Source organism: Tursiops truncatus, chromosome 16 (genome assembly GCF_011762595.2).
Source record: "Tursiops truncatus isolate mTurTru1 chromosome 16, mTurTru1.mat.Y, whole genome shotgun sequence".
Taxonomy (NCBI): Eukaryota; Metazoa; Chordata; class Mammalia; order Artiodactyla; family Delphinidae; genus Tursiops; species Tursiops truncatus.
In genome coordinates this window covers 11,541,780-11,556,464 of record NC_047049.1, presented here as the reverse complement: position 1 = coordinate 11,556,464, position 14,685 = coordinate 11,541,780, and the positions used below count along the sequence as shown (strand labels likewise).

At 53.3% G+C, this 14,685-nt stretch overlaps 1 protein-coding gene across 6 annotated transcripts in view; it reads left to right on the top strand.

The window, feature by feature from the left end:
• GRK5 (G protein-coupled receptor kinase 5) overlaps positions 1-14,685 on the top strand; it is a 224,904-nt gene that overhangs the window by 158,823 nt on the left and 51,396 nt on the right. For all 6 annotated transcript variants that reach the window (XM_033842014.2, XM_033842012.2, XM_033842013.2 and 3 more), the window contains one exon: positions 11,068-11,145. In XM_033842014.2, the coding sequence (XP_033697905.1) occupies positions 11,068-11,145 (78 nt within the window). The remainder of the gene's footprint in view (positions 1-11,067; positions 11,146-14,685) is intronic.

Genomic DNA, 14,685 nt, shown 5'->3' with positions numbered 1-14,685 from the left:
AATCTGACAGCTGCTGGCTGCGCTGCGCTGGCTGCTGGCATACACAGCTGTGACTGACACCACGGGGACTTCCTTCAGATGTACTGGTCGTTCATTTGTTTAACAAATGCTATATTACTCACCCATAAAAAAGAATGAAATCATGCCATTTGCAGCAACATGGATGGACCTAGAGATGATCATACTAAGTGAAGTAGGTCAGAGAAAGATAAATATCATATGATATCACTTATACGTGGAATGTAAAAAAATAATACAAATGAACTTATTTACAAAACAAAAATAGACTCGCAGACATAGAAAACAAACTTAAGGTTACCGAAGGGGAAAAGGAGGGGAAGGGATAAATTGGGAATTTGGGATTAACAGATACACAGTACTATATCTAAAACAGATAAACAACAAGGACCTACTGTATAGCACAGGGAACTATATTTAATATCTTGTAATAACCTATAATGGAAAAGAATCTGAAAAGGAATATATATGTGTGCATATATATAACTGAATCATTTTGCTATATGCCTGAAATGTAAATCGCCTATACGTCAATTTAAAAAAAAACCAAAAACCAAATGCTGATTGATCTGTGTGGGCTTTTAGGACAGGACGTAGGAACACACAGGAGTTCCTCAACACTTGCTTGGGAGGATGGGGCACCTCAGCCTGGCCTACTGCCCTTTGGGTGTCTGTCCAAGGAAGGTAGAGAAGGAGTGGGGAGGTGAAAGATGAATCACGGTCAGTCGTGAAAGGAATGGGGTCATTTGGGCCCCCCCTTTCCAAGGCAGGGGGCCAAGGTGCTGTTGTTTCCTAGAGGCCCTAATGCCATCATTGGCTGCAGCCATCCTGACCTCCAGCTTGGTGTGGGGGACAGCCCTATGCGGCCCAACCTTCTGTGTCTGCTTCAGGGTCTCAAGGTGGATCTCTAGACCCACTGGCCAAACTGTCCCCTGAACTTCTCCACCGGAAGTCACATGGGCCCCTTGAAGTCAACGCATCCTTAACAAACTCAGCACCCTCCCCCAGCTCCCCACGGCTACCAGCCCTGACATGTTCCCTATTCCAGTGACCAGCACGCCTCCATCACCCACCCCCGAAATCTTTGCATTGTTCTTGACCCCTCCCTCTCGTCATTCCTCCCCCAACCGGATCAAGGACCATGTACCTGGCTCCTGACTCCTCCTAGCCCAGTTCCCTTCCCTCTACAACCTCTCTCCTGGTCTCCACGCAGGCTCTCGCATGACGCATACAAGTGATTACCATAGATCTCAACCTCAGCTGAGCAGTAGAAACACCTGGGGAGCCTTAAAAAGGATACCAATGCCTGAGCTGAAGCCCAGACTCATTAATTTCAATCTCTGGGGATGGGGCCTGGTATTTTCATAACGTTTTATTATGGAAAATTTCGAACTATAAGAAGTAAAAGTCTACAGAATAGCGTAATGAACCCCCCATGCACGCTGCTCCAACAATTATGGATTCAAGGCCAACCTTGTTTCACCCACATCCTCCCCTCCGGCACATTTTGCAGCTGACCTCACTTATGTCATTTTATCTGTGAACATGTCAGCATGTATATCTAAATGATGATGGCTCTTCAACCAAAAAACCACAATACCATTATCACAGCTAAAAAAAATAATTTATTACTCTCATCACATAATCAGTGTTAATAATCAAATATCATCAGCGTTCAAATTTCTGATATTCTCATGCTTTCTGTAAATGCATGTCTTAACAGTTTATAACCCTCTCCAAGAGTGTCCCACAGTCTGAATGTTGTGTTCTCACCCCCATGTGTCGTTTAATAAGTTCCTCTGTATTTCTTGTAAATTGCTCATTGAATCTAGAAACTTGGTCAGATTTAGTTTCAATCTGGTGGTGGTAGGGGACTGACTTCATAAGTGGTTTCAGGCTCTTCTGCTAGGGGACTTTTTAAAAAAATATTTATTTTATTTTTGGCTGTGTCAGGTCTTAGCTGCGGCACACAGGGTCCTTCATTGTGGTGTGTGGGCTCCTCATTGCGGTGCGCTGGCTTCTCTCTAGTTGCGGCACGCGGGCTTAGTTGCCCCGCCGCATGTAGGATCCTAGTTCCCAGACCAGGGATCCAACCCGTGTCCCCTGCATTGGAAGATAGATTCCTAACCACTGTGCCGCCAGGGAAGTCCCTGCTGATTCCTAACCACTGTGCCACCAGGGAAGTCCCTGCTAGGGGACGTATAATATTTGGTGTCTGTCTTTTTGAGATGGCAGCAGCCATAGATATTCAATACCCAAATCTATTGATTAATTAGGGGTTGTGACATGGCGACATTCTGTCATTCCTTCTTCATTTGCTAACTGGGAAACACTTCCTTTCAATTACTGTTTGGTTACCCAATGGTAAAGTTCATAGAGGAATTGCTTGATTCTTTCCCCATGTTTATGTTTTCAAAGCACCAAATTGGTTCACTAGCATCCTCCAATGATAAACATGGGGCATTTTGATGCATTGGTGCTCTGTGGTTTCATTGTTGGTCTGTGGAGCCCTTCAGGTTGGCTTTTGGGCCCTTGAGAGGACCCCAGTGGTTATTGGCAGCCTCCTTGCTGTCTGGTGTGATGCAGTGTTCCGGGCTCATCTTGTTTGTTTCCTGCCCTCCACCTAGAGTTTGTCATTTCTCCAAGAAGCCCTGGTTCCTTTTACTGGGCAATGGTACTTAGAGACTACAGTTTGGCACTAGGGGTGTTCATTACCTCCCACTGGATTGGCCACTGTTTGTAGCAGACATTGGCAGTTTTCACATCTCTCAGGACTGTACTGTGTGTATGTCCAGAGTTGGGAAACACTGACATCCAGAGAAAAGTCCAAGTTCTGAGGCTGCCCTCCTAGACCTTCCACCAGCAGGCCTCTGCCCACCCAGGCTTTGACTGGCCAGGCTGGTTAAAGCCTGTCAGCCCCGACTCCCTCCCTCTCACTACTCGAAATGCCTCCCGGGCCCCCTCTGCCTGGTGAGTGCCAGCTCATCCCCCTGCACGCTGCTCTCAGAAGCGTTCCCCGTCCGCCCTCTCTCCCCACGTGCCCTCTGCTCCAGGCCTCCACACACACCTGAGCCTCACACACCTGAGCCTCATTACTGCGCGGTGCTGGCACAATGGCGCATCGGGGTGGGGGTGCAGGCCCCTGAGACAGACCTTGAGGCAATGCTGGTGCCACCTCAGCTGCCAGGGAGACCGTGGGCAGGTGCTTGACCCCTCTGTGCCCCATATCTCATCTGTAAGCGGGGCCGTAGTTGTATCTGATGGTGGTGGACGTGTTGAGGAGAGATTGAATGAGTTCACGCCACTCAGGGCAGCGTCCGGCATGTCACAGACGCCTGATGAATGTAGCCAGTAGGGCTCTATTTGTGTGCCTTTCTCCTCCACTAACTGGAAGTCTCTGGGTGGCACAGACATAGCTCATCATCTCTGCATCCTCGCAACGCTGAACCTGACAGGTGATCAATGCTCAGGACTCACTGGGAGCTGGTGTCCATGGCTGGAGTGGAGGGAGCCAGGGCAGAGGGGTCTAGGAGAGGTGACAACCATCCAAGACCTTGTGCCATTAGAGAACTCTGACTTTGAGTGAAGCAGGGGAGCCACTGGAGGGTTTGGAGCAGAGCAATGCCATGGTCTGATTTAGGTTTTTAAGGGATCCCTCTGGCTCCTGTGTTGGGAAAAGGCTATGGGGGGGGGCAAGGGTCAGAGTGGGGAGCTCTGATGGGTGAGAGCGGGTAGTTGCTCAAGCCAGGGTGGAAGCAGCCGGCCGTGGTGACAAGTGGTAGGATTGGGGGCATGTTTTGAACCAGAGCTCACAGTATTTTCTGATGCCCTGGGGGTGAGAGAGAAGAGTTGGTGATGACTTCAGAGTGTTGACCTGAACCAGTGGAAGGATGGAATGCGGGTAGGGCTGTGGGAGGTTGGTTTGTGGGGAGGTCAGGATCTTCACCTGGGGCACACTCAGCTTCCGACGTCTACCAGATGGCCCAGTGGAGATGTCCATGTGGAGGTGGGTGTCAGAATCCAGAGTTTGTGAGAGTGGTCTGGACTGGAAATAGCAGATTGGGAGTTGTCAGCATGTAGCTGGTACTTGGAGCCACGGGCTGGATGAGCTCACCAAGGAGGTGAACGTGGATGGAGGAGCTGAGGATCAAAGTCTGAGCCCTGGACAAAGGCTCCTCCCCACTTGGAAAAGATGAGGCATCGGCAGCTTTGGGACCTGTCTGGGGAGTCGATGAGGCAGGGCAGGGCAAGGCTAAGCCCAGGAGCCAGTGGAATTTTCCAGCCACGTGTCTTATTAGACGTTTATAGCCAGTTTGAAAAGAAGAAGGAAAAAAAATCCAGTGGATGCCTATTTTCATTCTGGTCCTGCAGACGTTCTCTTTTGCTGGGCCTGTACCAAGATCTCTCTTTTGGAAAGGAAATGTGAGTCTGGCTCCCTGTGTCGACGCGTCAGATGCTCCTTACATATGCCTTAACGCCGCCGCCCCTCGGGAGAGGCTCACCCCATCCCCTCGCGTTTCTGTCTGCATCTCTGGGAATTAGCAAGGCCTTTCATTGCCCATCCTGACGTGTCAAATGAACAGGCTTTGGAACACCTCTTTTACGCATGAAGACTTTACTGAGTTTTCCAGGGCTGGCGCAAGGCTCGTCTGAAATACCTTTTTTCTTCCATCCTGACTGGAACTCCGAGGAGGGAGGAGGTGGCGGCATCCTTGGTGTTGCACGCCGCTCCAGTGCCCCTGGCTCAGTCACAGCCATACACACCGTTCCCACCTCTGTGCTGAATTTCTACCAAGTGGAGTTTTTTAAAACAAACCCGTCTTCATCGGCTCTGACGTAGCCCCCAGGAAAGGCTGCTCCCCTGCACAGTCCTGAAGACGGAGTTTCTCGAGTCAAGCAGAAGACATCGGCTGTTTTAAAATGGGGCCTGGGTGATTTGGGGGCAGCAGAGCTGTTTGTGCATCATTCATCAGACTGCAGGGGCAATTCGGCCCTTAGTCTTGGTTGTCAAGCAGCTTCTGGGAGCCTGAGAGGGACTCCCCCATTGCCCTCCCTTCCAGGGAAATGGAGTCAGTGACCCAAGTCAAGGCCTTGAGTAGATTTGGCTTCTGGAGGGCCAAGAAGATTTGCCTAGCGGGTCAGGGGATTGGAAGGGCTTCCAGGCTCATGTCAACCTCCACAGGCCAATAGGGTCTGGCCATGGACCTCTTAAAGACTGACGTACTTCTTCTCTAAATTGTTTTCTGGGAGCCTTGATGGCATCTCAGCTCATTTGAAACCCTCCCGTCCCCAGGCATGGGTGCAACTTAAAGTTTTCAGGTCTCTTCTCTTTGGGATTAGGGGAGGTTTGGCAGATACTCAACCAGATTTACTCAACACACATTTATGAGATGTCTCCAGTGTGTCACACTCTGTTCTAGCAGTTGGAAACTACAGAGTGAGCAGGAGAAGTAAGTTCCTGCCCTCATGGAGCTTGCTTTCTGATTAAATGCAAGATTGAAAAAGAAAGAAAGAACATTTTTTAATGAACTAAGAGATTCTAGCTATAAGCTCAGACACCTGTCAAGTATTTGTTATCTATTGCTGGGTAAGAAATTACCTAAAACTTAACAGCTTGAAGCAACAATAAACATTTGTCATCTCATAGTTTCTATGGGTCAAGGATTTGGAAGGGGTTAACTGAGGTGCTACTGGCTTATGGTCTCTCTAAAGGTTACATCAAGATATTGGCTGGGGCTGCAGTCATCTGAAAGCTGGATCTGTTTCCAGGCTTGCACACATGGCTGGCAGGTTGGTGCTGGATGTTGGCTGGAGGCCTCAGCTGTCTTCCATGGGAGCCTCTCCATGGGCTGCTTGAGTGTCCTCACAACATGGCTGGCTTTCCCCAGAGCACGTGATCCAAGAGAGCATGGTAGAAGCTGCAGTGTCTTTTGTAACCTGGTCTCAGAGGTTCCATACTGCCATATCCCTGATACTGTAGTGGTTACATGGGTTAGTCCTCTATTCAGTATGGAGACAGCCTTCGCAAGAACATGAATAGCAGGATGTGAGGATTAGTTAAGTGTGCATTTTGGAGACTGGCAACTACAAATATGACTACAAATGGACTACAAATGGAGTCTCACATCAGGAAATGCTAAAAGTCACTCTAGCCCAGAACTATGGCATGTGAAATTAGTGGGCTATCACCTGGTTTCAGATATGTCCGGTTATCCTGGAATTTTGTTGTAAAATGAATTGAAATGCCTCACCAGCGGAACTAAATATTCTGCTTCTCTTATTTTTGAATCATACCCAGTATTTATTTTTGTCTTTCTATCACTGCTGTGATCTCCCAAAAGAGGGAGGGTGGAGGGTGGTAATCTTTCTTCAGGTGGACATAAAGACCCTCAGAGCAGTTGGTAAAGCCTGGGAGCAGGGTCATCTTGAAAAAGTACCACTTGTAAAAAAGTAGGTTCATATGCTGGACATCTGTGGGATTGTCCAGTCTCCTGGGTGTCCCACCTGTACTCCCAGACAACATGGCTCTCGTAGAAGCTGCCATGTTCTTAATGCTGTCGCCTGAAAACCACAGCTGATTGGAGCAGGGATGAGTCTGTGAGCCAGTGCAGATCAATGAGTCCTTTCTCTGGGGTTTATAGATTTGAGGGGAAGTCCTTCTCTGGTAGAGGAGGCTTAGAATAAAAAAAACCTGGCTGCTAGGTTTCGTACCACTGGAGGGAGAATGAGGCCAACACACACACACACACAGACACACACACACACACACACACACACCGGTGAGAGTGGGTTCCAGAAGTGCTCATGTCCCTGGTTCCTGGTGCTCTGGGCCAGGCTGCATTTCCATTTTCCCCACAATTTGGTTGTTCAACCCATCCTTGGATTCCAGGAGCCCAGAGATTACGGTTTTGCCTGAATTAGGCTAGGTTGGGATTCTTTTCGCTTAGAATTGAAAGAGTAACAGGGAGAGCCAAAGACCTTTGCACGGTGGCCTTATGAGCGCGGGAGGGAGTAAGGACAGAGAAATAACTCCAGGGGCTGCAGGAGGAGGACCAGCTGGGCGGTGCGGGGGTGGCACAGAGCCACTCCGGGCGGAGGCTCTCTGAATGATGGGCACACAGCAGGTGAGAGCACAGCCCCTCTGTGCTCTCTGACAGCGGCTGGTAAATCTGTCACCTCCCCCCGACCCCTGCCCCGAGAGAGGGTCAGCACCCTTTCCTCCTAACTTCTTTTCTGAGTTTGCCTCCGCCAAGATATGTCTCTCAAGCTGGTGGCCGTGGTGCCACCACCTTGGGGTCACTCCTACCGTTCTGTCTGTACCCCGCGTGGCCAGGGGTCCTCTCCTTCCTCCCTTCTTTCTCTGGGCCCATCCCATTGAAACCTGGGCCATGGAATCCCTTCCTGACCCAGGCCCGAGGGCTCCTCACATGGCAGCCAGAGACCAGAGAACACTCTGTCTGCCCAGGTGGGCACAGGCTATGGAACTGACCAGGCCCATCTGATGCTGGGGCCCCGGGGGGACACCCCCATCTGCAGTCTCACCCCCATTCTTCATTCTCGCTGGGGGGGCTGGGAGGGGGCAGGCGATGCCAGCCATCTGAAGGATTGTTCAGGCATCAGTGAGGGGCCTGGCCGGAGATGGATGGCTCGCTCATGTGTGAATGAACTAGAGTTTAATGAGGACGGTTGACAGAGTGCTGGGCAGAGCAGGGAAAGCAGTACTGGCTGATGTACACACCTGCAGCTCTGCAGGGACAGGGGAGGGGCCGATACAGTAAGGAGTGGGAGAAGGCAGCGGCAGGAGCTGGGTCTTCAGAAGGGGGTCCAGGAACCCGGGTGCCCAGGCGGCGAGGGGGCCCACAGGGTGGGGAGTGACTCCAGAGGGGCAAACGGAGACCCCCACCCCCATGGTCGGGCACCAGCAAGACGCTGAGGCCAAGGTGGGAGGAGCCGGGTGTTTCTCCAGAAAGAGCCATGGGGAGCAGCCCTGCCAGCCGGGCGTGTCACTTGTCCCTGCTGCGAGGACTCTGGAAAAGCTGACCACATCGGTAATTACAGCAGCCGGAGGTGGCGAGACCTCAGCCTCTCTGATTTCATCTTCCTGCCAGGGCAGGAGAAGGGCTCCCGGGACGAGGAGGTGACATCTCGAGTTGGTCAGAGGCCGAGAGGAATTCAGCTCAGACTCGCTCTGTAAAGCAGTGCCGGCTTCTGTGGAAACGTGGCAGGGCCCCTTGCACCGGTTTGCAGTCTTCATGTTTTTAAAAACTCATCTGAGGGAAATGTGTTTTAATAGAGGACGTATTTTTATTAGCATTTTCTGAGATGGATGATGCAATTAGAGCCAGCCAAGAGAGAGAATGAAATATTAGGTTTATAAACTAGGGTGTACACAGATGTTTATACTCTTTGGCAAGTACAGATACGTAAATAATTCTTTTAGCCTTAAACTCAATGTAGTATTCTGCTCTTTGTGTTACAGCATCTCCTCCCCAAAGGCCATTCCTGTGTTTGGCATAAATCACAGTGCAAAGAGAAGGTTCATTAAATGCCTGCCTCCGTTGGCACCATGGATGTATCTGGGGAAGAGAAATACCCTCTGCGTGGACTGGCACAGGAGCTCTTTGGCGCTCTGGCTGTTAGGGTTGAGCTCTGGGCAGGAGAAGGTTTCAGATGGGCAACACGGCAGGGAGGACACTGTGTGTCCCCTCTGTTGGGAGGAGGGGACAAGCCCACCACCCTCCCTGGTTGGAGGGAATTCTCACGGATGGAGGTCACGGGGGCATCCTGGCATGTGGTTCACCTCTCTGTTCGTTGAAGTCATTGTCGGGCTGCCGCTTCCAGAGCCCACTCTAATAGTAAAATTCTAGGCTGCTGGCCCAGCCCAGCCTCTTATTTGCTGTCTATGTTTTCTGGTTGAAGCTGATTTCAGCAGCTTTGGCCGACTACCTGGGCAAGGGTGTTCCCGTAGCAGCGGGTTCCCGGGTGGTCCCCCGCCTCTGGTTGTGTGATCGGCCTGAGCTCTGCCCAGCCGAGCTGCCATGGTGCTTTTTCTCTGTAGGTGGCCTCTCAGGACGGGTCCCCCATGAGCCCCTCTCGGGGGTCACCGTGGAGACTTGGCCTGTCACTCCAGGTGACTTAATCGGTGTGGAAAGCCCAGCTGGAAGCCTTCTGTTGGTTTTCTGCCTCCCAACACAAATGCTCTTCAAGTGGTGGCGACCTGACATGGACTCTCAAAGAAAGGCCTTTTGATGCCGGGCCGGGGATGCCTGTCCCCGCGTGCTCCCGGCTGCCGCCCTGTGGAACTGTGGCGCCCAGCTGCCCAGCCGGGCCTCTGCTGGGAGGGAGCTGACCTGAAAGGGATGTTATTTTTTTAACGTGGGTTTTAGTACCCAGAGCAATAATATTTTCAGCTGGTTACTGAGGCTGATTAGTGAGCCTTAGGCCTCCATTTGGTTAAATAGAGCCTTCTTCACAGATGTGTTTTGGGACAGTGCAAATCCAGGGTTCTGCATGGGATTGAGTTACCCCCAAAAGGTAGTCGGGCATTTGCCTGTGGCCTGGGCCCTGCAAAGCAGTCTGGGTAAATTCCCATAGCGCCAGACCACCAGGAGGGGTTTCCAGGGTGGCTGCACACTGGGAGCTTCTCTTCTCCCCCCTGGAAAATAGGGGGGCAGTTGTACTCTAGAACCCTCAGCCCCTTTAGAGTTGCAGCTCCAGCCCGGGAGGGTCTTCCAGGCTGGGCTGGGGAGAAATTGGACCCTAGACACTGGATTGAGAGGTTGCTTTGAACCAGGCCAGGGGGTGGGGGGCGGAGGTTGGGGTCTGACTTCACAGCGAGGTGGCTGGGGAAGGAGTTTCAGTCCCTCTGTGCTGATGTCATTTCCTGTCTCTTTTGAAATAGCTGTACTTTTGGACGGAGGCTGACAAGTCCTTGGGTGGTGGATTTTGAAATGGTTATAAACAATTTGCAATTAGTTCCCTTGTTTAAATGAGAAGGGCAAGCTCACCCAAGCTCTTCCTTAACTCGAGGAGGCCTTTTACCCGCTTAGCAAGTGGGTCAGATGCCAGTGAAGGAGCCTCTCTCGGGTCAAGGAAGATAACACAGTCTGTCTTATGAGGCCTCACTTCTTTCTTTAGAGCCCGGGTCCCACTGGCCTGGCCAGCCATCAGGGTCCTAAGTTCCTTGGTGTTGTTGAGAAAGAGGTCTGGGCTTGGAGGTCCAAGTCCCAGCCCTGCCGCCTCGCTGCAGCGCCCCGCCCCTGCCCCCCCGCCCCCGCCCACCTCCCAGTGACCCTGGGCGACTCTGCTGAACCTTCTGCTCTTTGTTTGCAGATGGAGGGGTGTGACAGCAGCCCCTTCCCTCCTGTGTCACTACCTGGGCTCTTTTTAGGTTCATGTAAGAGCATTTGAAATATCTCTGTATGTTCCCTTTGTAAACTGAAAAGCTGTAAAAGCTACGGAATGCGTATTATTGTCTTCTCTTGCAAGGTGTAGTCATTACAATGAGTATTTATTATGTGCCCGTCTCTGTCACGTTCTCTCTGCACAATCACCCTACACGTAGGTGCTTTTTCCATCTGCACTGTATAGAGGTTGAGGAAACAGTCCGAGGTCACACGGCTTGTAAGGTGTGTGACCTCAGGCAGCCTCTCTCGAGGATCTTCCAGGTTGGTGGCTCCAGTTACTTTCCAGCAGCTTCCTTTGATTTTCCTAAGCCGGTGGTTCTCAACCCCAGCTGCCTGGGTGCCTGGCCTCCATCGCCAGAGGGTCTGACTCCATGGGCATGGGGCAGGGCCCGAGCACCATCGTTGGCTCCCCCGTGATTCTTATGTGCCGCCCCAGTTCTGAGCATGTGTCCACGGTGGAGCAGCGGAGGCTGGACTGGACGTCAGGGCTCCTCCCCTCTCTGGGCCTCAGTCCCTGCCCTGTAGAAGGAGGGGATTGATCACGTGACCTCCAGGGTGTCTTCTCCAGGGGCCTCTAAGGTTCTACAACTATGAGAAGGTCGTGAACAAATCTATTATTGTTCTTTTCCTTCTTCTGTTTTAGGCAGAATATGAAGTTACTCCGGATGAAAAACTGGGAGAAAAAGGGAAGGAAATTATGACCAAGTACCTCACCCCAAAGGTAAGAGGCTGCCCAAACCCCAAAGCAGGAGGAATATGGGCCCCCAGGTTTGTGCCAGGCCATGTGAGGAGTGCCCAGCCGGTGTTGCCGTTGGTCTCCAGATCCAGAATTCTCATCCTCCTCCAGAGGCACCCAAGCCTGGCCAGGCCAAGGCAGTGGTCCAGGCCACACCAGGCCTGGGGTGGGGAGGCCCGCTGCTTGGGGGCCCAGTCCCCTCCAGGGGCCCTCATACTTCCCACTGTTCACACCCAGGCGTTTGTGGCAGGACAGGTGGAGGCTCGGCTGAGGCAGGGATCGGAGTGCCCCGAAGAAAGGGCACAACAGGGGTGGCTCTGAGAGGTCAGCGTGACGGGAAGGGGCCAGGGCTGATGGGAAGGAAAGGGGCTGGCTGAAGCCGCGCCGGCAGAGGCAAAGTCAGCTGAACACACAGCAGGATGCAGCATACTCTGAAGTGTTCTGGAGGACGCTCAAGGGCCTCAGGACTGGGGTCCCCCCCGTGGCCTGTGTGCACTCACGGGGGCACGGGCGCTGGATGCAGTTAAACGTGGATGCTACAGCTCCTCAGCTTGAGTTCCACTCAGGAGTCAGAGGCGGGACTGTGGACACAAGGAGTCCAGCTCACACACACCAGCTCCTCCAGCAGCAGGTGGGCTGTTGAAGGCCCCTGCTGAAGGCATCCAGGGTGACACGAGGGGATTAAACCCACAGTCGCTCCTTCCGAGTTTACAGCCAGGCCTCCTCCTCTCCCTGTACATATGGATGGTTTCTGCACAGTTTTTTTGTTGTTGTTTTGTTTTTTAAAGCTTCATTTTAATTAGCTTCATTTAAAAGAAAAAATTTATTTATTTATTTTTGGCCGTGTTGGTTCTTCGTTTCTGTGCGAGGGCTTTCTCTAGTTGTGGCGAGCGGGGGCCACTCTTCATCGCGGTGCGCGGGCCTCTCACTGTCGCGGCCTCTCCTGTTGCGGAGCACAGGCTCCAGACGCGCAGGCGCAGTAGTTGTGGCTCACGGGCGTAGTTGCTCCGCGGCATGTGGGATCTTCCCAGACCAGGGCTCGAACCTGTGTACCCTGCATTGGCAGGCGGATTCTCAACCACTGCGCCGCCAGGGAAGCCCCTCTGCACAGTCTTATATATTTTATTCACACAGCACGGAAGTCCCTTGAGTCACCTTGTTGTTCTCAGCAGGGGTCACAGGTCCTTGGCAGCTCTGCTCCCACCTCACACCCTCGCTGCCCCCTGGGATGTTAGGGAGGTCCCAGGGGCCTGAGTGCGTGACGAGGACCGCCCATGCCACACTGAGCCTTGCTCCGGAGCAGGTGTGCTCGCCTCCATCGCCTGCCGGCGGCCAGCCCAACCTCACCCCACAGGCGTCTCCGTGTCCCTTTCCCCTGCTCCTGCTGAGACACCACCCCCAGTTGCTTCCCTTTTCTGCTTCTGCTGCCATCGTAATCATACACACCTCTTAATGGAATGGCAGGCAACCCCAGGGCCTTTGCACTTTTCAGAAGCGAGTGGATTCATGTTCATAAACTCCTCCAGACGCTGGACAGGGCTGGCTTGCTCTGCACAAGGCGTGGCGCTGGGCACACCTGGCTGCCCTCCCCATCTGCAGGGCCACCAGGCTGCGTGGCCTCGCTTTGTTCCAGGTACGGGCCTGAAAGTCTTTAGGTTGAAAATGGTCAAGGAGGAGACGTGTCTGAGCAGGGTCCCCCTTTGCCCGCAGTCGCAGCCGCTGACCTGTTGAGAGGCTGCAGGGATGTTTTCGGTCTCCTGGCCACCACTTGACACAGGGAGTCCACTCCGGGCATAACAGGCCTGAGGGGCGTAAACACCCCCGGGGGAAGAGAACAGCTCAGTGCTGAGCACCTAAAGCAAGCCAGACACCAACTAGACACTATCTGTGACGGTTCCGGCCTTCATGAGATGAGAGGTGGATAGACAGCCCTGTTTACAGGCGGCTGCCGGGGCCTAGAGCAGGGAGTGACCTGCTACGGCCGCGCGGCTGATAGACTCTTGCTGCCCTCGGCCAAGGTGGTTTCCACAGTGGCTCAGCTTTGTCCGTCCGGTTCTCCATCTGCGCCCCCCTTTCAGGCTGCCCGCCTGCTGGGGTTCCCCCTCAAACAGTGGCAACTAACGTATACTGAGGACCCAGTGTGTGCAGGCACAGTCTCACCTAGTCTTGCTGTCAACCGTGTGATGTGATTCTATTGGCTCCGTCTTGCGCGGACACGGAGCCTCAGGAGGTGCTGTCACTGTCCCAGGCGACAGCTGGGAGTTGAGCCCAGGTCGCGGTGATCCCAGAGCCTCTGGCTTTGCCCCTGTGCTGCACTGTGTCCACCGCCCGCCCCGCGCATCTGCTGGCCTGGCCAGGATCCGTGGTGAGGATGAGGTTGTTCCTTTGCCTGGCCTTGCTGCCTCGCTTGGCCTATCCAAGGGCTGCTGCAGGGGCCATTTCCCTCTCCCCCCCGCCCCCGCCGGCCGACCTTGACCAGAAGCCTCTTCTCACAGACCCCAGTTGGGGCCCCTCCCTACCCCTGCTCAGCGCTGCCTCTATCTCCTGGAGGGGTGGGGCCCAGCCTCCCCGGCAGCTCAGACCGTTTCACAGGTGCCTCAGAGCTTGCCAGCATTTTTTCCTTAAGTTCCTCAATTTAAAAAATTTAAACCACAGCATATGTTATGGCCCGGGGGCCTGGGGAAGGTGGTCGAAGCGGTCCCGTGGGTTGACTGTTTTCCAATAATAAGTGTTGCGCTGCCTTCCTAGTCCTTCCTGCAGTCACTCTCCCAGGAGCCTGTGTTACTTCTCAGCGCTGCGGATACCCCGGGTGCTGGGGAGTGAGCGCTGGGAGAGGAGCCACGTGGCTGAGGCCCCAGCACTGGCTCTGAGGCCTTCGAACGACCCCCAGGACCCCTGTCCCCAAACCCAGGTAGTCCTTACCTTGTACCCACTCCTCAAGGTGCAGCTCATGTGTCTCGGCTCCAGGCGGCATTTTCCAAAGGGTAGAAGGTGGAACACTGGCCATTCGAGAGGCTCTGGGAAAAAAAACACCTCTGTGGACAATTACCTGTGGGCAGCACTGCTTGCCGGGTCTCTCCCGTGTAAAGATTCACCCAGCCTGTGAGCATGTTAAAGGCTCTGAGAAGTCCCTCAGTAAAGAAACCTGCTTAACTGCTAATAAAGCATTTCCCAAACTTTTTCTTTTTTCCAATTTCACATCCTGCTGAATACATCTTGGGCTGCAGAGCACATGCAGGGGTCTTCACGACCTGGCCTCCAGTTTCCTCTCCCAAAGGCCCCACGCTGGGCTCCAGCCACGCCACCTCCCAGCCTCATCTTGATGTCCCCATCTCGTCACCCTTGTCCATCTGTTCCCTGCAAGGCCCCGCACCCGGAAGGAGCTGCCACCCCCACCCTGTCTTTCTGCCACTGTGTCTCTGCTTCTCCGCACAGAGCCTCTTCTGCCTCTGGTCAGAAGCCATCGCTCCCACCTGGGTGGTCTCCCAGCTCGCCGCTCTGTCATGCCTCTGCAGGTCCGTGGGG